The sequence below is a fragment of the Vitis vinifera genome, chromosome 16, assembly GCF_030704535.1.
Source record: "Vitis vinifera cultivar Pinot Noir 40024 chromosome 16, ASM3070453v1".
Lineage (NCBI taxonomy): Eukaryota > Viridiplantae > Streptophyta > Magnoliopsida > Vitales > Vitaceae > Vitis > Vitis vinifera.
The window spans coordinates 21,326,356-21,352,794 of NC_081820.1; the positions used below are offsets into that span (position 1 = coordinate 21,326,356).

At 34.5% G+C, this 26,439-nt stretch overlaps 3 protein-coding genes and 1 pseudogene across 3 annotated transcripts; 1 reads left to right on the forward strand and 3 right to left on the reverse strand.

Moving 5' to 3' along the window:
* Window positions 1-6,425: 6,425 nt before the first annotated feature.
* On the reverse strand, window positions 6,426-8,140 carry LOC100259991 (stilbene synthase 4-like). The gene is made up of 2 exons (XM_003634019.4): window positions 7,863-8,140; window positions 6,426-7,508 (listed from the first exon to the last, which is right to left on the reverse strand). The coding sequence occupies exons 1-2, from the start codon at window positions 8,038-8,040 to the stop codon at window positions 6,508-6,510; spliced, it is 1,179 nt and encodes a 392-aa protein (XP_003634067.1). The 5' UTR covers window positions 8,041-8,140; the 3' UTR covers window positions 6,426-6,507.
* A 2,673-nt stretch (window positions 8,141-10,813) lies between these two features.
* On the reverse strand, window positions 10,814-12,351 carry LOC100217471 (stilbene synthase). Its single transcript, NM_001281117.1, is given in 2 exon segments — window positions 10,814-11,814; window positions 12,174-12,351. Coding segments are annotated over 2 exon segments (1,179 nt in total).
* A 1,650-nt stretch (window positions 12,352-14,001) lies between these two features.
* LOC100242903 (stilbene synthase 4) lies at window positions 14,002-15,753 on the forward strand. The gene is made up of 2 exons (XM_002264953.5): window positions 14,002-14,265; window positions 14,474-15,753. The coding sequence occupies exons 1-2, from the start codon at window positions 14,088-14,090 to the stop codon at window positions 15,472-15,474; spliced, it is 1,179 nt and encodes a 392-aa protein (XP_002264989.1). The 5' UTR covers window positions 14,002-14,087; the 3' UTR covers window positions 15,475-15,753.
* Window positions 15,754-23,245: 7,492 nt separating this feature from the next.
* On the reverse strand, window positions 23,246-24,840 carry LOC132255310 (stilbene synthase 3-like; annotated as a pseudogene).
* Window positions 24,841-26,439: the final 1,599 nt, after the last annotated feature.

Below are 26,439 nucleotides of genomic sequence, written 5' to 3' on the forward strand. Positions count from 1 at the left end.
GTTTGTGGGGCAAAAATAAGTTTGCATACTTAATAAGCTTTGTGATTCGTACATAAAAAGGATGGATTTAACTAGCATTCAAATGGAAATCATTTTGATATTGAATTGGTGTAAAAATATATTCATAAACACCGAGAAAATGTGGCTTCCTTGTTCTATTCCTTTCGTTTGACCTAAATGAAGTTAGTAAAATAAAATAAACTAGAGAAGAAAATATTTACATGGTTTGGCCTAATTGCTTATATCCACTACACAGAGAGGCCAAATTTATTAATAAACTTCATAAATACAAACTCCAACTCTCTCAACCTCCCTTTACTATAAACCTAATACACTCTTTGCCTAACTTTCTTAACTCTTTGTTAACTTTTTCACTCCCTCTTGAAATCATATGCAAAACCACATATTTATAGAGCTTTATGGTTTAAACCTAAATCAATAGTTTCATAATCCTAGTCAAACTTAAAAAGGTGATTTATTAAAATACAAACTCTATAAATATTGTCTTTCCTAAAAATAAAGAATAAGTTATTTGAGGTAACTTCCAAAAACCTCAATATTGACTCAAATTCTTTCAATCTTACATAATTAATGAGAATAAACATGTATCAAGTTCAAATTTTCGTCAAACTAGACTCAAGAAACTATTTTTCTCTTTTTTGATAACTTTATTCCTTTTGCAATTAGTATCATTCTTATGCTAATGAGTACTCTTATTTGAAAATACAATCTTGATCATCTTGTTCCACTTTTCTACTTTGACAACTTCTTTAACACTAGGAAAATACTCTCTATGGTGTGGCTTCACCCTCATAGCTTCACCTAAAATTGTCTTCTCAATTAAGGTGTATAAATATTTCACATTTTTCTTTTGCACTGTTAGGATTGAGTCTAAAAAAACATGATATGATATAATAGATTGAGATTCATTTATAAATTTTTTATCTATGTTTCTTGGTTTTTCATTTATTATCCTATTTGCATTAATTAGTTACTAATTTGAGTATACACACCCACATCACTTGTATTGTACATAGCTTGGGAGCATTAGGAGTTACATAGAAAATCCAAGTCATGGGTTCCTTACAAAGTGATGAGCTGTCTATAGTTGGTTAATAGATTTGGGCAATCTATTTGAGACTATATTGCACTACCTCCTAATTGGGGGGATGACTTGTTCTAGTCATAGGGATGGTTTTCCCATGGTAAGTGTACTATTATATGTAATGCACACTGGACAAGACTTATGGCGAATCATGATGTAAGTCATAGGTTCCTTGAAAAGTGATGAGTTGTCTATAGTTTTTTTAATGGATTTGGGCAATCTATTTGAAATTGTAGTGCATTATCTCCTAATTGGGGAGATGACTTGTACTGGTCATTGGGATGGTTTTCCCATGGCGAGTGCACTATTGTATGTGATGTACATTGGACAAGACTTATGGTAAATCATGACGTAAGGCTATTAGTTATCATGATTCACTTGTTAGGATTGAGCCTTTAAAAGCAAGAAATAATGTAACAAAGTAAGATTTTACTATCCCCGGGTTATCCCTTTTATGCATTGACTTTGATTTGAACATTCAACTCATATCTTTTACATTGTACATGACTTAGGTGGATTAGGAGTTGTATAAAGGATACAAGTCATTAGATTCATGTAAATAGATAAGTTGTCCATAGTCAATTTATGGATTTTGGCAATCCAATAGAGATTGTAGTGCATTACCTCCTAATTTGAGGGATGGTTTATCTTAACCATCAAGACTAATTTCCCATAGTGAGTGCACTAGTGTATACTGGACAAGACATATGATGAATCATGACATAAGACTATCAATTGTCATGATTTATGAAGCTACTATATTGTGTAGGCTCTCAACCTTGAGAGGATATCGAACCTATGTCAAAATCAACAAGAGGCTTTAATTTATGAGTGAGATCCTAAAGTAGTCATATATCCTTATAGATTGAGTTATTCTTGATGGAGGCTAGTGGTAATAGGTATTTTCAATAAATGTATCATGATATCTCATGAAATTGACGTAGTATGTCCCCTTAGATGGTCCAAAGGACATGTGATCATGAAATCTATAACGTCGTAGTAATTCCTTAAGTGGAATTTGATAAATGCTCTTTATGGGTTAGAGTATGTCAATTGATCATATAATAAGCGAGGTTTGTGACTTAAGGATTATAGAGATAATCTTGATAGGTGATAGAACTACCTTATTAGATTACATATACTAATTCATGAGGAGTCAACATGCTGTGGATAATAGGTCATGGACCCAAGCTTCGTGTCATTGTTATTTACATAAGGTACTAGAATATAGTTAATTCTCTTTAGTGGAATGTTGAATCAACTTCAAAATTAGATTTTGAGGAAGCCAATACTCCTATGGATCCCAATGGTCCCCAAACTGAGCTCATATATCATGATGACACAATTTATGAAGGTTGGAGCTCTAAGTTCACTCTTATACATAGGAGTGTTTTAGTAATTATGCAAGGTAACACAAAGGATAGTGAAAAAGGTCTCTAGATTGGTCTAATAGATTAATTAGAAATCCCTATGTGGTTAGTTGATAAATTAGGACTTGTTTTGGATTAGATTAAGTGACTCAAGCCTCGATGGGCACAAGTCACTTAAGCCTAGTGAGTAACCCAATAAATACCTTTTTAGGGATTATAGTTTCCTAATGACTTTCAATTAGTCATTTTCCACCTCCAAAGAGAGAGAGAGAGAGATGGTTAAAGCTTTTTCTTTTCCATTGCCCATACTTTGGAGTGCCAAAATCATGGTTTGAGTCATCAAGTAGAAGATCTTAGGTGTACAAGACCTTTAGACTTCTTCTTATCAACATGGAATTGATCTGGGAACATCTAAACTAGGGTATGAGTTTTTCTTCTCTAGATCTTTATCTTAATATGGTTTTTGTAGCCATATGTTTCCCTTTTGGTAGATTTAGAGAAGCCCTAGGATAATTTACATGCACATTACGATATTCAAGTTTAGGGAATGGAGAAATCCAGATTTCCCAACATCATTAAACTACTATACTACATGGACTTTCAACCTTGAGAGCATATTGAGTTCGTGTTAAAGTCAATAAAAGGCTTTGATCTTTGACTGAGACCTTGAGGTGGTCACATGTCTCTATGAATCGAGTCACTATTGATGGAGGTTGGTAGCAACAGGTATTGTAAATAAAGACACTGTGATATCTTATAGGTTTGAGACATCGTGTCCCTTTGGGTAAACCAAAGAACATGTGATCTAGAAGACTATGACCATAGTATTTCTTTTAATGGAAATTTAACATATGCCCATTAGAGCTAGAGTACGTCAATTGATCATATAATGAATGAGATCTATAACTCAAATATTAGAGAGGTGATCTTGTTAGGTGATAACACTACCTTGTTATATTATAAACACCAATTCATAGAGAGTCTACATGTAGTGGATAATAAGTGATAGACCCAAGCTTTGTCTCATTATTATTTACATAGGGTATTGAAGTGCAGCTGATTCTTTGTAATAGGATGCTGAATCAACTTCATAATTTGATTTTAAAGGAGCAAGGACTCTTATGGGTCCTAGTGATCCCCACTCTAAGCTCATATACCATGATGACATGATTTATGAGAGTTGGATTGATTATAGGTTCACTCTTATGTATAAGTGACCTGAGCTTATATGGTTTAACTCACTTAAGTTTAGTAGGGAAACCATATAAATATCCCCTTAGGGGTTAAGGTTTCATAATCACTTTTCAAAAAGTCATCTTTCATTTTTAGAGAAAGAAAGAGAGGTACGAGACCTTCAAAGTTTTCAAAGTTTTCAGAAAGTCTCATGATAAAGAGTTTATTTTAATAAAGGTTACCAAAATTGAGATAGAACCTAGGATGGCGTTGTAATGATGGGAGTGTAAACTGAGTAAAACCTAGCATGGTGTCACAATGACAAGCGTCCAAAGAAACTAAGGATAAACTAAGATAAAAACTAGGATGATGTTGAAATGACAAGAGTCCAAAGTAGCTAAGAATAAGCTAGCTTAGATAGATCTTAGGATAACGTTGTAATGATGAGAATTCAAAGGAACTAAGGATAAACTGAGATAAAACCGAGGATGACATCGTAATCATGGGAGTCCAAAGGAGCTAAGCATACACTTAGATAGAACCTAGGATGGCATTGCAATGATGAGTTCAAAGGAACTATGGATAAACTGAGATAGAACCTATGATGATCTCGCAATGATGAGAATCCAAGGGAACCAAGGAAAAATCGAGATAGATCAACCTAGGATGATGTCACAATGATAGGAGTCCAAATGAATTGAGATAGAGTCTAGGATGACGTGGAAATGATGGGAGTCCAAAGGAGCTAAGAATAAACTTAGATAGAACTAGGATGAAGTCATAATGATGGGCATCCAAAGGAACGAACCATAAATTGAGATAAAGCCTAGGATGACATCATAAATAGAACATAAAATGGTGTCACAATGAGAGGAATACAAAGGAAATAAGGATAAATTGAGATAAAACCTAAGATAACATCATAATAATAAGAGTCTAAAGGAACTAAGCATAAATAAAGATAGAACATAGGATGGTGTCACAATGATGGGAATCCAAAGGAGCTAAGTAAAAACTTAGATAGAACTTAGGATGACGTTGCAATGACAAGAATCCAAAGGAACTAAGGATAAACTAAGAAAGAACCTAGGATTGTGTCACAATGACAAGAGTCCAAAGGAGCTAAGAATAAAATTAGGTAGAACCTACGTAATGACGAGAGTGAAAAGGAATTAAGGATAAACTAATATAGAACCTAGGATCGTGTCGCAACGACAAGAATCCAAGGGAACCAAGGATAAACTGACATAGAATCTAGAATGGTATCGTAATGAAGAAGGCCAAAGGAACTAAGGAGAAATTGAGATAGAACTTAGAATGACATCACAATGATTGGAATCTAAGGAAACTAAAGATAAATAGGGATTGAATATATTTTAACATTGTTAAAGCATTTTACTGTCATTTTTAAACATAATTATGAAAAAAAAACTTTTTTAAAAAAAAGTTCATTAAAAGAAAAATGTTAATTTCACTAACATTTATCTAATTATTGATGTCAAAAATCATATGAATATATGAGATAAATGATAAATAAAAAAAAGAGTAATAATAGTAAATGTAATTACTGGTATTACTCAAATTTATGATTAAAAGTTTTGCGGATTATAAAATTTTTACAACTTTTTTAAAACATTTATTTAGTAAATCTAAGAGTAAATTTATTGGAAGCTCTAAAATTCAATTCACTATTTTGTCAAAAATCTAGGTCTAATTTACAGTCACAAAATTATCCTAAAGTCTCACCTGCAGCCATAGCCCTACCACAGGTAAGCTTTTTTTTTTTATAAAAAAAAAAAAATTAACTCCTCCTCATTCCAAATAAAATAAATCTTTAATGATATTCACAGGCCCCTCAAGGGTACAGCAGGAGCCGGCATGAACCAAATTCCACGTCCACCTTATTCTTCTAATCCAAGCCAACCAATCAAGTCCAGCCATGTTATCCACCCACCAAGCTTCACACTTGGCAACTCTTACATGGGCCCACTTCTCAAGCGTGTCTATCATCTGTACCTTACACGTTATCTTTGCTGAGATGGCAGACGACGTGATCTTCGCATATTATAATAATGGCGGATTGTGGATGGCGGCGGAGACTTGTTCAATGATCTCATGCTGATTTTGAATGCTCTTTTTGGTGGAGGGTGAAAGTAACAAATTCAGCACCAGCCGCCAGCTGCAAGCCCGATCGTCCATTTCGTCTTTTAAGGAAATTAATTCATCAACTTTAAGAATTTTTGTGTAGATTTTAAACTCATGAGAAGGACACATTTCTGTAATTACAGCAATGTCTTTAGCGGAAGTTTAGATAAAATTATGTTTGTAGTCTTAATTATAAAGCAAAATTGATTTTTTTTTAAATCAAGAAGTTGTCGGATTTTTGTATTCTGAAATTTGTTTGTTTATTTGTTTTATTTTTTAAAAAAAATTATCGGATTTTCGTATAATGAGTATAGAATTAGTCTTGCATATGTCTCAGTCTAATAGGACTTATGAAAAGTAATATTTTTCTTACAGCATTTTTAGGTAAGGGTGATAGTGCAGCTGTAGACGTCACCCATGTTGTGGTGGTGGCCATTTTACATATATGAACTGTAGAGTACCCCACCTGAATTCCACTCATTTTACATATTTTTCAAATCAGCAGCATATGTTGAAAATTTTTTTGTATGCTTAACAAAAACTCATATATATTCTTCCTTCATTTTGATAACATACACAAGAATAAACAATGATTTTAACTTGAGGTCTTTGAGGAGGTCCTCCAACAATCGTAAAATAACAATTCAATATCTTTACTACCTTTTATTTGATTAATAAAACATGACTCATGAATAACTTTTCCCATCATTTCACCTAGTTTGAATCTGTACCAACGCTATGGATCACAACGGTCTCAATGGTTAGGCCTGGCCCAAAGCCAAACAAGACACCCCAATCCAATCCTTCACCTGTCGTCATTTTGCCTTCCTTGAGCGATTTCTTTCTCATCTCGTCCAAAATAAATAGGACACATGCACTTGACATGTTCCCATATTCACTTAGAATATGCCTTGTTGCTTTGAGTTTTTGTTTATCTAAACCGAGTTTTGCTTCAACTGCGTCAAGAATAGCTGGGCCACCTGGATGAGCAATCCAAAATAAGGAATTCCAATCACTAATACCAATTGGGTCAAAAGCCTTAGTCAAACAATTCTCAATGTTTTCAGATATCAAGGTAGGCACATTAGGCCACAAATGAAAGGTGAGACCCACTTCACGTAAGTTGCCTGCAATAGCACCTGCTGAATTAGGAATAAATGTTTGGGCTGCTGAAACAAGTTGAAAGAGTGGCCGTTCAATCGAGGTATCTGGATCTGATCCAATGATTACAGCTGCAGACCCATCACCGAAAAGGGCTTGGCCAACCAAAGAGTCCAAAGCATCTTCGGAAGGACCACGAAATGTAACAACAGTGATCTCAGAGCACACCACAAGAACTCGTGCTCCTGCATTATTCTCTGCAAGATCTTTAGCGGTTCGAAGGACAGTTCCACCTGCATAACACCCTTGATGGTACAACATCACTCTTCTAACAGATGGTTCGAGGCCTAAAAGATTAGCGAGTTTATAATCTACACCAGGCATTTCTACACCTGAGGTGGTACAAAATACAAGGTGGGTGATCTTCGATTTAGGTTGACCCCACTCTTTAAGAGCCTTCAATGCTGCTTCCTTACCAAGCTTGGGTACCTCAGTAGTGATAATCTCTTGGCGTATGTTAAGAGATGGAGCCATATAAGCACCAATGTTTGGGTGCTCCTCAAGCATTTCTTCGGTCAAATGAATGTAACGCTTCTTGATCATGGATTTGTCACCTGTATATAAATTAAATAACAGTAATATGTAAGCTCAAGGCACACTAGTGAAACAAAATCAATTCAATGGGTAGATTGATTGTTCAAGATGATCAAACATTGTTCAAGTGAATGTAAAAAGATTCATCCTAATACAATATAAAAGCTTATTTTTTATTACATCAATTAATAACGTGATCCCAAGCGTTATACCATGTGATTCAAAGAGCACCTGCTCATACCATCACTCACAGATGCATTGTATTAATTTAAAATGAGTACACAGAAAGCTTGAAAAAGATGTTTCAGTGGTCGTAGGTGAATCATATGTATACACAATTATATGTATATGAAGGATGTTAAAATTATACTTACAAATGCGGTTGAACTTCTTCTTGAGCTCGGTCATGTGCTCGCTTTTAGTGACCCGAAAATAGTAATCAGCGAAATCAGACTGGTACAGACAGTTGTCCGGGGTAGCTGTGCCAATGGCTAGAACGGTGGCCGGACCCTTGGCACGCTGGGCATTTCTAATTTCCTCCACAGACGCCATGGATAGTGTGTGATGACTACTGAAATGGAAGCTTCAAAGTTGAAGAAGGGAAGAGAAATGAAATTTTAGGAGCACAAGTGCTTGGAGCTGTCTGGCCAAAGTTGTGTCTTGAGGTTGGTATTTATAATCACCACAAATGCTGTCTCACCAACTCTCATCCACTTCCATGTAGGTAGGCGTGCATTTGAATAATCCAGTGCCATGGGGTTTGATTTCCAACTTGGTAGGCTTCGGTTTTCATTCTTTATTTTATTTTTCTGTCTTTCTTCTTCCTCTAAAACTCTTTTGGTCTTTTTAACCCACGTAAGGCGGTTGGAAGCTTACCCTTTTTGACTCCAAGTTGGTAGCATCACTTTCATATCCCCCGAGTACTATTTGACAAAAGACCCAAAATTTTCACGTGCTGGGCCAGCTGCTGCCGGCTGGACCAAGCATAAATATAGATGTTGAACAAATAAATTTATTGTTTAACAACAATGAAGGTAAAAATTAGTTACTATTAACGAACATAAATATTCGTTAATTAATGAGGATATCTGTTATCAAAATTATTTTTAAAAGTTTTTATATTTGATATTATTTAGTTTTTAAAAAAAAAAAAAAAAATTCCTTAATTTTGAAGGCAGAAGCTCACCCATTTTGACTCCAAGCTGGTAGGGTCATTTTCATATTCCCAAGTACAATAATATTTGACCATTGAGCTGGAATTCTTTACTTGATCTTCCACATCATGTTGGACCAAGCTAATTATCGGTATTAATACAGAAATTTAGGAAATATGTAATCTGGCAGATTATACATTCAAGTCCTAAATTAATATATACCTTTTTGTCAAAGTTATTTACATCAGAACTTCTTCGAAAAAAGTTGATATCGAATATCACTTGAGAGAGAAATATGATTGATAAAAAATAACACTTTCTAACTAACCTTCTAAATTTTGAATGAAAGTTGTTTTAGTGTATTGGAATTTGTTTAAAAAAATAAATATTTAATATATATATATATATATATATATATAATCAATGAACTCAATAAACTTTTTGGTTTGACTTTCCAATTTTTTCAACAAAATGACATATTTTTTCAACAAAACGACAAATATAAGAAAATCAAGAATAAAAACGCAAGCAAGGAGGAATAATTTACGAAGTATCTAAAATTCAATCCTCTATCTATTATAGAGAAAACAAAGAGCGGAAAAGTAATCCAAAATGTATCAAAGATACTCCCTCTTTCTTTCCATTAAAAGTGTAGTAACCAATGTCTCATATGATTTTGGTAGGGATGCCAATAAAATAGTAGTTTCATCTTCCTCATCAATGTTGACCTTTACGCTCAATAAATAGGTTATACACTTATTAAATTTATTTATATGAACATCAATTCCTTCATTTATCTTCAAACTCATATAATTGTTAACTACAAAAAAATTGAGTTTTGCCAACCCACTTAAGTTTACTTTTGTAATGGATTTAAGTTGTCATAAATTTCTAAGACACCTACTCAATCCATTGCAAATTGCATTACTCATCGCATATATATGTAATTTTTTTATCAACAGTAATTGCAAGTTGTTGAGTTAAAGACTGATTATGTAAGGACCTGTATGGGAAATGATTGTGATATTTCATATTAGATAGGAGAAAAAGTTTTCAGTATTATATATGTATGAGTTCCTTTTAATTTTGTGAATACCTTTTAAAACTTGAGGCATTTTAGGCTCAGAGTGAGCAATATCTTTATTATTAGGAACATGTTGTTACATATTACTTGAATTTTACATTAATCATAAGGTTATTTAATAATGTTAAATTAAAATTTAACTTTAATAACTTCAATAAAAAATAATTAATTTTATGACTTGAATATATAATCAACCTCATCATAGATATCATAAAATTCTGTATTAATATCGAATGGTTTGCTTGGCCCAGCACGTGAAAGACACTGGGTCTTTGACCTTGTAAGTCAAGAATCCCAACTCAATGGTCAAACATTATGGTACATGGGGGGATATGAAAGTGGTCCTACCAGTGTGGAGATAAAAAGGGTAAGCTTCTGGCTACAAGATGTTTTTATTTTTATTTGTTTATTTATTTTAACAAATATAGCAAATTTTAAAAATAATTTTCTATTTTTATGGATATTCTGCCGGTGGTGGTAGTTACCCAGGTTGCTGAGGTTGCTTCAAATTACTCACAACTTTTATCGCTCTTATTTTCAAACATATATAGAGAAAGCCAAATAAACGTAATCCAATTGAATACTTTCTCAGTTCCTACTTCCAGCGGAGGCATATAAGAACAACAGGTATAGGGGAAGAAGAAAGACAAAAGCAAAAATAAATTAATGAATGAAAACGGCAGCCTACCAACTTGGACATCAGATCATATTTCACTGGATTATTCAAATGCACATCTACCCACATACAAGTCCCCATTCATATATCATCAAATATAAGCAAAGGAGAAACCAATTCAATGACAACTAGAGCTATAAAATCCAATATTTCTTTTATTTACTTTTCAATAATGTTCATATGAACACAACATTACAATGTTTGAGGAATCTTCAAGATAATAAAACAGTCTGAACTTGAAACTCAACCGTTTAATTTGAGCTCACCAAGAGGGTCTAACAATCACTAGATTACAATCTAAATTTAGAGAAAATAATAAAATAGTATAAGAGTATAATTAGTTTAGGAGATAAATAACTTACTCCTAGTTGACATAATAGGACATTGAAGGACCATTCTCTTTTCCTTCACTTAATTTGTAACCATAGGAATGCTATGCAACACAACAGTTTCAATAGTCAAGCCTGGTCCAAAACCGAATAATACTCCCCAATCCAATCCTTCACCTGTGGTGGCCTTCTCCCCCTTATGGGATTTCTTTCTCATCTCATCCAAAATAAACAACACACATGCACTTGACATGTTTCCATACTCACTTAGCACATGCCTCGTTGCTTCAAGTTTCTTTTTATCTAAATTGAGTTTTGCTTCAACTGCATCAAGAATTGCAGGGCCACCTGGGTGAGCAATCCAAAATAACGAGTTCCAATCGCTAATACCAAGTGGGTCAAAAGCCTGAGTCAAACATTTCTCTACGTTCTCAGAAATTAAAGTGGGCACATTGGGCCACAAATGAAAGGTGAGTCCCACCTCACGTAAGTTTCCTGCAATTGCACCTGCAGAATTAGGAATAAATGTTTGGGCTGCTGAGACAAGCTGGAAGAGTGGTCGTTCAATTGAGACATCTGGATCTGATCCTACAATTACAGCTGCAGACCCATCACCAAAAAGGGCTTGGCCAACTAAAGAGTCCAAAGCATCTTCGGAAGGGCCACGAAATGTAACAACTGTGATCTCAGAGCACACCACAAGAACTCTTGCTCCTGCATTATTCTCTGCAAGATCCTTAGCTGTTCTAAGGACAGTTCCACCTGCATAGCACCCTTGATGGTACAACATCACTCTTCTAACCGATGTTTCGAGGCCTAAGAGATTAGCGAGTTTATAATCTGCACCAGGCATTTCTACACCCGAGGTGGTACAAAATACAAGATGGGTGATCTTTGATTTGGGTTGACCCCACTCCTTAAGAGCCTTCAATGCTGCTTCCTTCCCAAGTTTGGGTACCTCAACAGTGATAATCTCTTGGCGTATGTTAAGAGATGGAGCCATATAAGCCCCAATGTTTGGGTGCTCCTCAAGCATTTCTTCCGTCAAATGAATATAACGCTTCTTGATCATTGATTTGTCACCTGTAAATGAAATAACATGAACACATTAGTTTTACCAATCAACAAGTGATATAGAATATTGTTTAAGATGATCGACTTGCATTTAACAGTGAAGCAAGTATAAAAGGTTATTCTTAATTATAGCTAGCAATGCGATATAATTAATCAAAGAACAGCTCTTCAAGCCATTACAGTCAGATGAAATGAATATTAATTACTGAAGTAAAATAATTTTCAAGTTTTCTGTAGTATTTTATCTAAAAGCTATATTCTAGAAAGATTGCAACATTCATTCCCTTGGAGGTGAGCCTCACCTAGTGTCAGTCACATATATACAGAACTGTTATGCATGTAAGAAATTAATGCATGAATATACTTACATATGCGATTGAACTTCTTCTTCAACTCAGTCATGTGCTCGCTCTTAGTGACCCTGAAATAGTAATCAGCATAATCAGACTGGTAGACACAGTGGTCGGGGGTAGCTGTGCCAATGGCTAGGATGGTGGCCGGACCCTTGGCACGTTGAGCATTTCTGATTTCCTCGACTGAAGCCATTGATGCCAGCTACGTACTCAAATTGAAACTTGAGATTAAGTTGAGGAAGGAAAGAGGAGTGCTTGGAGTCGGCTTGAGAAAGCTGGGTGCGAGTGTTGGGCTTTTATAACCCGTGTCTCACCAACTCTCATCCATTGGCAGTCAATGATCAGTTGGCTTCAAAGTTGGTGTGCGTGAGTTTATTTTTGGATTCTCAGACACGTATGCATGTGTTAATGCATTTGTGTTGTTTTATGTTCTTCACCTACCCATATATGACGAGAGAGCATTCAATCGGGTTACGGCTTCTCATTATAACATTTCTTTATATATAGAGATAAGGACTTGTCCAGCCTCTAACTGGAAATCAATCCCTTGTTCATTTGACTTTTCCACTTGTGGGTGGCTGCTACCAACTTTCTTATTGTTGATGATATCAAATTCATTCAAAGTTGGATTTCTAAATTTGAAGTTATAATCTCAACAACTAAGAGACTATTTTTCTTGTTCAGTATTACATCACATGTCATTTAACTTATTCGAAAGGTAATTCAACAAATATCTCATTTTTATTTTTTAAATTGCTGGGCATTCAACAAAGGTAAGACACTATTTCGTGATATAAGTTGCTGGGCATTCGTTTGATTTTTTAAATTCATTTCAAGTTCAAAGATTCCCTTTTTTATTTTAATTTTTTTTAACATAAATTTGATTAAAAATATATTCATATATAGCATTTTAGCAATACTTCATAGCATTCCTAATTATATTAAAGCAATTTAAAGTAAAATTCATTCAAGGAAAACAATATAGCTATTGAAAATTAGACAAGTCCGTAAAACATATTTAAATGTTATATGCATTACTTCCCAATATAGCTAAGTGATTAATTGGAAGTAATTTTGTTTTGATCGCCACATTCAATCGTCACTTAGTCATATCAACTTATGTACCAATGAAGTCCTTATAACCCAATAATAGAAATTTGTTCTTCTTTATTACTCTCTCTATCTCTCTTTAATTGGAGAAATAGTGATGTACCTCATCTTAAAGCCGACTTAATTTTAAAAAAGAGCACAGTAATTAGTAAAATTTTATTAGTCCTATAGACTAACCCTAAACATTAAGTACCCTAATGTTAATTAAACTTAGAAAGGTAATTTATCCCAATCCAAACTCAACAAGTATTGATCACTTTTGTATAAATAAAAAATTGAAAATCAGGGTCAAAATTACCAACACATAAGACCCATTCTATTGATCACAATTTTTTATTTTTTATTTTTTTAAAAAGATCTTGATTAATGGAAAACTCATAATTTTAAAAAATTTCCAATAGGTGTTACATGACCAAAAAATTATAGACTAAAATAACTTTCATTCCAAATTTAAAAATTTGGAATCATGAGCTTGGCCCAGCACGTGAAAGACATTGGGTTTTTGTCATTGCAAGTCAAGAAACCGAACTCAGTGGTCAACCATTATGGTACTTGGGGGATATGAAAGTGATCCTAGCTACCAGCATGGAGTCAAAAAGTGTGAGCTTCTGGCTTCAACATGTTTCACCTACTTTGGTCCAAAAGGGCAAGCATTCAACACCATGCAAGTGGATGAGAGTTGGTGGGACACAGCATTTGTGGGTGATTATAAATACCAACCTCAAGACACAACTTTGGCCAGCCACCTCTAAGCACCTGTGCTCCAAAGGTTTCACTTCTCTTTCCTTCTTCAACTTTTGAGTAGTCATCACACCATCAATGGCGTCTGTGGACGAAATTAGAAATGCTCAGCGTGCCAAGGGTCCGGCCACCGTTCTAGCCATTGGCACAGCTACACCGGACAACTGTCTGTATCAGTCTGATTTCGCTGATTACTATTTTCGGGTCACTAAGAGCGAGCACATGACCGAGCTTAAGAAGAAGTTCAACCGCATTTGTAAGTATAATTTTAACGTCCATAACATGCATACAGTGATGTATACATATGATAATGCTTTTATATGGTACTCAGATGAATCTTTTTACACTCACTTTAACAATGTTGATCATCTTGAACAACGAATCTACATATTACTGAATTAGTTTTGTTTTAATTGCTAGTGTGCCTTGAGCTCATAAATTAGTATCATTCAATTTATACACAGGTGACAAATCAATGATCAAGAAGCGTTATATTCATTTGACGGAAGAAATGCTTGAGGAGCACCCAAACATTGGTGCTTATATGGCTCCATCTCTTAACATACGCCAAGAGATTATCACTACTGAGGTACCCAAGCTTGGTAAGGAAGCAGCATTGAAGGCTCTAAAAGAGTGGGGTCAACCTATATCGAAGATCACCCACCTTGTATTTTGTACCACCTCGGGTGTAGAAATGCCTGGTGCAGATTATAAACTTGCTAATCTTTTAGGCCTCGAACCATCCGTCAGAAGAGTGATGTTGTACCATCAAGGGTGCTATGCAGGTGGAACTGTCCTTAGAACCGCTAAGGATCTTGCGGAGAATAATGCAGGAGCACGAGTTCTTGTGGTATGCTCTGAGATCACTGTTGTTACATTCCGTGGGCCTTCTGAATCCGCTTTGGACTCTTTAGTTGGCCAAGCCCTTTTTGGTGATGGGTCTGCAGCTATGATCATTGGATCAGATCCAGATATCTCAATTGAACGACCACTCTTTCAACTTGTCTCAGCTGCCCAAACATTCATCCCCAATACCCAAGGTGCTATTGCAGGCAACTTACGTGAAGTGGGTCTCACTTTTCATTTATGGCCTAATGTGCCTACTTTAATTTCTGAGAACATAGAGAAATGTTTGACTCAAGCTTTTGACCCACTTGGTATTAGTGATTGGAACTCGTTATTTTGGATTGCTCACCCAGGTGGCCCTGCAATTCTTGACGCGGTTGAAGCAAAACTCAGTTTAGATAAGCAAAAACTCAATGCAACAAGGCATATTCTAAGTGAATATGGAAACATGTCAAGTGCATGTGTGTTGTTTATCTTGGATGAGATGAGAAAGAAATCGCTTAAGGAAGGAAAAACAACTACAGGCGAAGGATTGGATTGGGGTGTTTTGTTTGGCTTTGGACCAGGCCTAACCATCGAGACTGTTGTGCTGCATAGCATTTGTATGGATTCAAACTAAGTCAAACAACAGAAAAAATAATTTGTGAGCCATAGAAGAGATGGTTTTAACTTCCTCATATACTTCAAGTTAAAACCATGAGAGTCCAAGTTCCCACCATTGTAGTACGCCGACCATTCCTCAAAGTTTGTAGTCATTGTTTATTCTTATGTATGTTATCAAAATGTAATAAAAAGAAGGAATGGATTTGAGCTTTGCTTATGCATGTAATTAAGTACGAAATTTTCAACATATGAATTTTCCCATACTGATGTAGTTTGAGTTCTACTTGAACACCAACGTGTCTAATTTTTTTTTAGAAAATTAAGATTAAAAGGATGAACACTAACCTAAAATTTGAAGAATCCACCTTTCATGACTCCTATTAGACTAAAACATATACAAGACTATTTCTATATTGATAAAACTTTCTATTATTATAAATTTTTTTATCATATTATCATATTTGAAAATGAGTTATTCTTTCATAAAACTATCCTATTATTCTATTAGCCTAAAGTTTTTTCATAACATAAATTAAGTTATAAACTGAGTTGTTCTTTCATAACCAATCTAACAAGTCATTTGGAAATAGTTTTATTTTTTATTTTATTTAAAAAAGAAATAATGTTTTTAAACATTTTAAATAAATTAATATGTTTATTTGTGTATTCTTATCCTTTTCATATCCTCAAAATAATTTTTGAAATAAAAAGTTGATTAACATAATTGTTTTCCAAGAATTAAAAAAAAAATCTTTATAATAAGAATAAAAACATGATTTCATGTCAACTTAACTTTGAAAAATCGTCTATTAACATAATTGTTTTCCAAGAATTCGGAATTCAAGTTGAGTCTAGCTTCCTTATTAATTAATCCTACAAAATATTTAAACAATAAAAAATGCTTTGGTCAACAAAAAAAATAAAAATATGGGTCAAATGAAACTTTAATTATTCATCATATTGAGACCAACCAGTATGAGAGATTTATCCCTTTTCTTGGCGACTTCGGACGAAGCAAACATGTACCGAATTTAGAAAAAAATAATGCCGCAATTATAGAATGTTGTGTTATTGTTGACTTCTCCTTCTCATTAGTTTAAAATATAATCTAAAAATGACGATCTGCTTGCTTGCAGTTGCAGGCCGAGGCTGAATTCATATAATCACCCCCTCCATTGGAACCAAAAAGCAAATTCAAAAGCCATGGTCTCATAAACTTCCACACACTTCTTTAGGAAGCCAGCTTCCTGCAGTAGTCCGCATAAAATTATACCTCTCTTTTCTTTATTGGGCTATGTTTTGTCCAGCCCATGAGCCCATATATTAGACTATTTTATATTTCGGTATTCCTTAAACCCAAATTTAGATATATAAATACCATTAGATCTTTGATATTACGAGTGAGAATGGAGATTTGATTGAGAAAAGAAAAGAAAATTAGGGTTGTTTTTTCGACACTGTTATGGGGCTCAAGGTGAAGTTACAGGTTCTTTCATTAACCTTTTGGAAAGTTCCTATGGTATGTTTTCTTCCTAATTTTTTTTTTCATGTTTCCTAGGGTGATGGATTCCCACCTCAAGCATTGAGATATTTATATAAGCTTTCAAGGTGAAGAAACCTAAGAACTTAATTATTGTATCCCTATTTATTGAAGTGGAAGATATTTTCTCCGTGGTTTTTTACCTCAATTTGGAGGGGTTTTCCATGTTGTATTTGATGTCCTCTTTTTGGTTGAATATTCTTGATTATCATTTTTTATTCTTGTTAGGTTGTTATTATTGTTGAGGGGTGGTTATTATTGTTGAGTGGTGGTTATTATTGTGGAAGAATCTTTTAACCTTGATAGGTGAATACTCTAGATCTCTTCTTTTATCTTCCCAACAAGTGGTATCAGAGCCTAGTTGTGGGAACGTTTATTTTTGAAAATTATGGAGATAGAAGGGAACTGAACCTACATGATAAAACTTAACAATTCAAATAGGGCTATGTGGAAGTCCATGATGGAATATTTTCTCACCATCAAAGATTTGTTAGATACTGTTAAGGGTGAAACATCAAGACACAAAGATATTTCTGATTTGGAATGGAAAAAAATGAATAAAAAGGCAATTACCTATATTAGGTAATGGATTGACACATCCTCACGCAACCATGTGGAAAAGGAAACAAATGCCTATAATCTCTGGAAGAAATTGAAATTAGTGAACATGAAGTTAAAGGAAGTAACATTAATGACAAGTCACTTGAATTCTTTTCAGAGTATTGTTAATTAATTGGTTGCTATGAAAATGGTTATGGATGATGAGATGCAAGCATCTTTGTTGTTGTATTCATTTCTAGATAGTTGGGAAACTTTTGTTGTGACTATTAGCAACTCTGTTCCGAATGGTGCATTGTCTATAGAGCTTGTGAAAGGAAATTTGTTCAATAAAGAGACAAGAAGGAAGGCTTATGACATAGAAAAGGCACAGGCCCTCGTCACAGGAAGTAGAGGAAGAAACAAGAATAAATGACAGAAAGGTCATGACAAGTTTGAGGGAAGGTCCCAATCCAGAGATAAAATCAAATGTTTTCATTGTGGAAAAGAGGGGCATATGAAAAGGAATTGTCAAATTTGGAAAAGGAAACAAAATGAACAGAATCAGGAAAAAGATGACAAGAATACCACAACCCCTATATCAAACAATGATGAAGTTTTAGTGCTCTCAAATGAGTGTTTGCATGTAGATGAGAAAGGAGTTGAGTAGATTGTAGACACTATAGCCTTCTACCATACTACTCCTCACTTGGAGTTGTTTTTTGATTGTAGAGTTGAAGAGTTTGGCACAATCAAGATGGGAAACTCTAGTCACTCCAAGATTGTAGGAATGGGTGATGTTTGCTTTGAAACCAATATGGGGCATAAGTTGACATTGAAAGATGTAAGTCATGTTCCAGATTTACGCTTTAATCTAATGTCAAGTTTTGTCTTGGAAAATCAAGGTTATGAAAATCACTTTGGCAAAGGCAAATGGAAGCTCACTAAGGGCCCTTGGTTGTTGCAAAAAGAGAAACATGTTGCACTTTGTACAAAACCTAAGGAAAAGTTTGTAATGATGAGTTATATGCTCTAGAGGCTACTTCCTTGAAGTTGTGGCATAAAAGGTTCATATGAGTGAGAAAGGATTGCAAGTTTTGGCAAGGAAGTTCTTAATTCCTTTGGCCAAAAAATGAATCCTTGTCTTCTTGTGATCATTGTTTGGTTAGAAAACAACATAGTGTTTCCTTTAGTAGCATATCTAAAAAGAATTTAAAGAAGTTGGAGTTGGTATACTCTGATGTTAGTGGCCCCATGGAAATGGAAACTCTTAGAGGAAACAAACACTGTCATTTTTATTGATGATGCTACCAGGAAGGTATGAATTTATTTGCTCATATCAAATGATTAAGTCTTTCAGTATTTTCTATAGTTTCAAGCCATGGTTGAAAAAGCGACTAGAAGGAAATTGAAGTGTATCAGGATTGATAATAGAAGTGAGTACACCTCAAGGGAGTTTGAAACTTACTGCACTAAGAATGGTATAAGTCATGAAAAAACAATTCCTCGCACTCCATAGCATAATGGTGTGGCTGAAAGAATGAATCGCACCATCATTGAGAGGGTTAAGTGTATGCTAAAGATTATAAAGTTGTCTAAGGCATTTTGGGGTGAAGCTGCTCAAACTGCCTACTATTTGATAAATAGATCTCCATCAAGTCCATTGAACTTTGAGGTTCTAGAGAAGGCATGGACAAGAAAAGAGGTTTTCTATTCCCACTTAAGGGTCTCTCTGAATGTAAAACTTTTGTGCATGTTCCCAAAGAACAGATATCCAAACTTGATGATAAGGCAGTTCCACATGTCTTTGTTAGGTATGGTGATGAAGAGTTTAGATTCAAATTGTAGGATCCAACCAAGAAGAAATTGGTGAGAAGTAGAGATGTGGTCTTTTAAGAGAATTGAACGTTGGGAGATTTTGACAAAGCTAATCAATCTAAAGGTACAAGTGACGACTTCATTCAGTTGGTACCTATTCCTCTATTATTAAAGCAACCCAAAAATGAACAAAAAAAAAAAGGAAATTGATGAGCTACCAAGAGACGATAGTACTAGTGACATACATGCATAGGAGCTAGTTGAGCATGATGAGTAGGAGGAACAGTCACTTCATCAGGAGGATTTGGTAACCTAGGCTAGAAGGTCTACTAAAGAGCATCATCCCTCTACTAGATGTCCCTCTTCTGAGTACATGTTAGTAATTGATGAGGGGAAGCCACAGAGTTTTCAAGAAGCTATGCAAGATGAGATGGATTCCTTGCAGAAAAATGAAAACTATGAGTTGGTACAACTTCCTAAAGGAAGAAAATCATTGAAAAACAAATGGGTGTTCAAGTAGTTGAGGGATATGGTTGAAGAAAATGTAGCTAAGTTGAAGAAGGTTCACATAAACAAAAATGCCTCAAACATGTTGACAAAGTTTGTTCCCAAGCAAAATCTTCAATTGTACATTGGGATAGTAGGTTTGAGCTCCATGTGATGGAGTTATAGATTGACATTCCTCCTCCATGTGGTGGAGAGGGAGATTGTTAAGCTATGTTTGTCCAACCCATGAGCCCATATAATAGGCTATTTTATATTTGGGTATTCCCTGAGACCAAATATAGGTATATAAATAGCATTAGGTCTTTGGTATTATGAGTGAGAAGGGAGATTTGATTGAGAAAAAAAAAAATAGGATTGTTTTCTGGGCACTATTCTAGGGCTCAAGGTGAAGTCACAAGTTCTTTCATCAACCTTTTAGGCAAGTCTCTGTGGTATGTTTTCTCCTTGATTTCTTTTTGTTTATATTTCCTGGGGTGATGGATTCCCGCCTCAAGTATTGAGATATTTTTATAAGTTTTCAAGGTGAAAAAACCTAAGGACTTAATATTGTATCCTCATTTATTGAAGTGGAAGAAATTTTTTCCATGGTTTTTTACCTCAATTTGGAGGGTTTTTCATATTATATTTGGTGTCCTCTTTTTGGTTGAATGTTCTTGCTTATCATTCTTGATTCTTGTTAGGTTGTTATTATCGTTGAGGGGTGGTTATTATTATTGAGTGGTGGTTATTATTGTGGAGAAATCTTTTAACCTTGGCAAGAGAATATTCTAGATCTCTCCTTTTATCTTCCCAACATTCTTTTATCACTTTTAATCTTGAAATATCTTAGTATGTAGTCATCAACGGATTTGTGGAGGAGATTAGAATGGATCAATGTGCCACAATGGATAACACTAATTACTATTTTGGGGTCCTTAAGAGCAAGCATATGACTAAATTAAAAATGTCTTGAGTATCTCATCTTGTATTTCGTAGAATCTTGATGATGAAATGCCTCAAACTATCTACTAGAATAGTGATGTTGTATTGTATCATCAATGTTCTCATGGAGCTGAAATTGTCCTTTCACATGGCTAAAGATCTTTTAAAGAATAATGTAAGAGCAGGAATGTACACATGAGGCTTTCTTGAAGAAAAACTAGTGGTCATATTGAAAATTTATTGATTTAGATAATATTTAGGTTATGATCTCTAGTTGGTTATCTGATTCTTTTGATCATAAGAAATTAACTTGACTTGGGTCTTAACTCAGTTTGGACCTTAATGTGTCTTAGCCTAGGCTTAGACTTTATCAAGTCTTAGGTATGAGTTTTGATTTTGGTGTGTCTTCAACTTGGGTTTGGACCTTGGTGTGTCTTAGGCAATGCTTAGACCTTGGTTTCATTGACATTCATAAAAGGCATAAATGTTTTATCTTGGATTAAGTATGCCTCGAATTTGATCGTTGAAGCTCCAAACTTGATCTTTGAATCTACAAACCAACAATTAAGAGTTTCGAACTTGGTTTTAAAATCTTTGAATTAAGGCTTTGATAAACTTGTTAAGTCTTGAAGGGAAGCTTTCTCTAATTCTTCTCAAGTGTGGAAGTCTTCCTATTTTTCCAATGTGATTTTGAAAACTAAGGACATATTTATTAGGATTATGAGAGACATATTTGCATAGTTTTCCTTATTCCTTGTAAATATTATTCCTTAATTAAAATTAATATTTAGGATGATTTCGAGGTATACTTAGACAGTTTTGACCCTTAAAAAAAAATATTATGTTTAATTAAAAACTAATATTTAGGAAACTTGGTATATTTCATGATGTCCTATTTTCGTAGAGTTCTTTGGGAAGACTAGCCAACAAGTCTCATCATCCCCTTCACCTCCTTTGCAGATCCATGAGGACACTCTTTGTCACTCTAGAGTTCTTTTGATTTAATGACCTTCCAACTTCTTGTTTCCATAAGGAGTGCAGGGAGGTATATTACTCATGATTCCGTGAGCATTGAGTTGAGGTTAAGTATGAGCTCTCCTTACCTTCCTTCTGAGACACTAAGGTCCCACATATTTTTGAGAGCATAAATGGGATTCTCAAAATCTCTTGATGGGGGGCTGGCTATTGCAATTATGTTTGGATGTTCTATGCTAATAACCATTTTAGCTCATTAGACATTTCTTTTAGAGTTAACATATATGGGATAACTATCTTGGTTTCTGCTCATTTTATTCCACGAGCATTAAGTCTTCAACCTTTCTTAGAGACGTTTCCACACTTCACTCCAAATGGATGTTTGATCCTATGGTTAGTCATGGGATCTTTCTTATGTTTCCATGTTTATCATTGCTAGTAAGCATGGATCTTCACCATGTTTTTCAGTTACAACTTTTACCCTTTTCCAGTATGACCCACTTACAATGCGCCACTACAAATCAATCATTATGTTATTTTTAGTCATCACATTGATGTGGCTCATTTTATTATGGACATATGGTATCATATCGAGGGTCATCTTGCTCATGGAGTTTACCACTGGTAATCACCATCAGAAATATTTTGGTTGACGTCAGGTTTGATTTTTACCATAATCTCTGGGTGTTAGATTAGAGACCTTCCACAGATGAAAGACTCGAGTCTAAGGACATGAACCATTAGGAAACTATCATTTTTCGATAGCAGTTGAAATTGGGTTGGTTGGGGCAGCCATTGGTTGGTGAGGACTATGGACTGTTGACCCCCTCTAACTTGACTTTGAAAGAGCTTCCTTAATTAAATAATTAATTTAATATTTAAAACTATTTAATTTCTTTGAACTCTTTCTATGATCTCTGGAAATAATATTTTATTTAATTTTTTATATGTTGTAGCTGATCATTTCAAATCAGTTTCCAAGAATATATATATCTCTTTTGATAATATATTTTGGTGTTTTAGAAAAATGTTATGGTGATATATTTTGCTGCTTTAGAAAAATGTGGTATGAAATGGTCCAAGCAACAAGGATAAACTTTTTAACCGAGTCGTCGCTCTTTAGCGGGAGTTGGTTTGTCATACAAATAATGTATACTCAAGCCTTCAAATATCAGCAAACGAGAAAGCAATTCAATACCAACTAGAGCTATCAAATCCAATATTTCTTTTATTTACTTTTCAATAATATCCATGTGAACACAACACTACAATGTTTGAGGAATTTTCAAGATAATGAACGAGTGAGATATTGAAACTCATCTTTTAAATTTGGGCTCACGAAGATAGGCTAATAATGACTCGATTAGAATCAAAATTTGGCAAAAGCAATGAAATTCTATAAGAGTATTTATTATCAATATCAGAGATAAATACCTTTATTGACTTCTATTTGATACAATACAACATTAAAGGTACCATTCTCATTCACTTAATTTGTAACAGTAGGAATGCTATGCAACACAACAGTTTCAATAGTTAAGCCCGACCCAAAACCAAATAATACTTCCCAATCTAATCCTTCACCAGTGGTGCCCTTTTCCCCCTTTAGGGATTTCTTTCTCATCTCATCCAAAATAAACAACATACATGCACTAGACATATTACCGTACTCACTTAACACGTGCCTTGTTGCTTTAAGTTTCTTTTTCTCTAAATTGAGTTTTGCTTCAACTGCATCAAGAATTGTAAGGCCACCAAGATGGGCAATCCAAAATAACGAGTTCCAATCGCTAATACCAAGTGGGTCAAAAGTCTGAGTTAAGCATTTTTCTATGTTCTCATAAATCAAAGTAGGCACATTAGGCCACAAATGAAAGGTGAGTCCAATCTCATGTAAGTTACCCGCAATAGCACCTTGTGAATTAGGATTTAAATGTTTGAGCTGCTGAGATGAGTTGGAAGAGTGGTCATTCAATTGAGATGTCTGGATCTGATCTAATAATCACAGTTGCAGACCCATTACTGAAAAGGGCTTAGGCAACTAAAGAGTCCGAAGCGGTTTCAAAAGGCCCATGGAATGTAATAACAATGATCTCAGAGCCCACCACAAGAACTCGTGCCTCTGTGTTATTCTCTACAAGATCTTTAGCAGTTCAAAGAACAGTCCCACCTGCATAGTAGCCTTGATGTTACAACATAACTCTTCTAACTGAAGTATCAAGACCCAAGAGATTAGCAAGTTTGTAATCAGCACCAGGCATTTCTACACCTGAGGTTGTACAAAATACAAGGTGGGTGATCTTGGACTTTGGCTGACCCCAATCTTTAAGTGCCTTCAATGCTACTTCCTTACCAAGCTTGGGTACCTCAACAATGATGATCTCCTGCCGTATATTAAGAGATGGGGCCATGTAGACACCAATATTGGGTGCTCTTCAAGCATTTTTTCAGTCAAATGAATGTAGTGCTTCTTGATTATTGATTTTTCACCTGTAAATAAAATAACATGAACACATTAGCTTTACCAATCAATAAGTCATATAGTATATTGCTCAAGATGATCAACATGCATTTAACATTGAAACAAGCATAAAAGGTTATTCTTAATTATATCAAAAATTATTAATGTGTTTCTCAACATTGCCACATGATTCAAAGAACAGCTCTTCAAGCCATTATAGTCAGATGCACGGAATATTGGTGACTGGAGTAAAATGATTTTCAAGTTTCCCGAAGTATTTTATCTAAAAGTTAAACTATTAAAACTTGAAACATTCATTTCACTTGGAGGTGAGCCTCACATAATAGCACACTCGTATATGTATAGAAGAGTTATGCATGTAAGAATTCATGCCTGAATATATATATACTTACATATGCGATTGAACTTCTTCTTCAACTCAGTCAATTGCTCGCTCTTAGTGACCCTGAAATAGTAATCAGCATAATCAGACTGGTAGACACAGTTTTCAGGAGTAGCTGTGCCAATGGCTAGGATGGTGGACGGACCCTTGGCACATTGAGCGTTTCTGATTTTCTCAACTGAAGCCATTGATGCAGATTAAGTTGAGGAAGGAAAGAGAAGAGTGCTTGGAGCTGGGTTGAGAAAGTTGGGTGTGAGTGTTAGGTATTTATAAGCTGTGTCACACCAAACCTAATCCATTGGCAGTCAATGATCAATTGGCTTCAAAGCTTGCGTGCGTGAGTTTATTTTTGGATTTTCAGACATGTATGCATGTGTTAATGTATTTGTGTTGTTTTCTGTTCTTCAGCTACCCATATATAATGAATGCATCCATAGGAATTGAGAGAGGATTCAATCAGGGTTCCGGCTTCTCATTGTAACATTTTTTATATATAGAGATAAAGAGTTTTCCAGCCTCTCAAATGGAAATTAATACATTGTTCATTTGACTTTTCCACGTGTGGGTAGCTGCTACCAGCTTTCTTATGGTTGATGATATCAAACTCATTCAAAGTTGGATTTCAAAATTTGAAGTAATAATCTCCACAACCCAATACCTAATACACTATCTTTCTTCTCCAGGATAACATCACATGTCATTTAACCTACTCACGAGTGTGTTTCTGCTGTACAATTAAGAGAGTAAAATGAGGTTAAATCCATTCTATGTAAACTCAAATTGGATTGAGCTTTAGCAGAAGTTTTAGTGTAAATATATTAATAGAAGAAAATAAAATGAAGTGATCCACATACAAAGTTATATAATGTTTTATAATGGTGGTTGGATTAACATGCACCATGGATGAGAAATAATATTTCATTATATGATATAAAATATTATAAAGGATAAAAATATATACAATTATTGAATAATAAAATATTTTATGTTTTTTTTCCTTGTATCTTCACCTTGAACCATGAACCGTTTTGTTCCACCGAGTGTCTTCCAGTCTTCCTTGCATTTATACCTTGAACTACAAGAAGTTTTGCTCTACTAGGTATCTTTTACTCTTTCTCATATTTTTATCCATCACACAGTCTTCATAAGCTCATTTTTTATTTTTATTTTTGTAACATTTCCCCCTCATAATCTAGAATATTTATTAAGATATAGGAACTAGCATTCTTTATTCTATGAAGCATTTAAATGCCATCATGCATGAATTTAGAAAATATTTTTTATAAAAAGAAATATATTCCAATTAGGAATTTGAGATACTTCCCAACCTTAACAAGCTTTCAAATACCAACAAATGAGAAACCAACTCAATACCCGCTAAAGCTATCAAATAATCCATTCTTTCTTTTATTTACTTTTAAATAAGATTCATATGAACACAACATTAATATAATGTTTGAGGAATCCTTAAGATAATGAAACATTGAGAACTTCAAACTCATCCTTTTAGTTTGAGCTCATCACAAAGAAAGTTTAACAATGACTTGAGGTAATAAAATACTATAAGAGTATTATCAATTTTGGAGATAAATACCATTATTAACTCCTATTTGATACAATACAACATTAAAGGGAGGATGACCATTCTCCTTTACTTCACTTAATTTGTTACCATTGGAATGCTATGTAGTACAACAGTTTCGATGGTCAAGCCTGGCCCAAAACCGAATAGTACCTCCCAATCCAATCCTTCACTTGTGGTGTCTTTTTCCCCTTTTAGGGATTTCTTTCTCATCTCATCCAAAATAAACAACACACT

What these genes read in the sequence shown, in the direction of transcription:
- LOC100242903 (XM_002264953.5), top strand. Translation starts at nt 14,088, where the DNA reads ATGGCGTCTGTGGACGAAATTAGAAATGCTCAGCGTGCCAAGGGTCCG. An exon ending in GAAGAAGTTCAACCGCATTT is followed by an intron (nt 14,266 to 14,473) that starts GTAAGTATAATT and finishes ATTTATACACAG; the next exon opens with GTGACAAATCAATGATCAAG.
- LOC100259991 (XM_003634019.4), bottom strand. Translation starts at nt 8,040, where the DNA reads ATGGCGTCTGTGGAGGAAATTAGAAATGCCCAGCGTGCCAAGGGTCCG. An exon ending in GAAGAAGTTCAACCGCATTT is followed by an intron (nt 7,509 to 7,862) that starts GTAAGTATAATT and finishes ATTTATATACAG; the next exon opens with GTGACAAATCCATGATCAAG.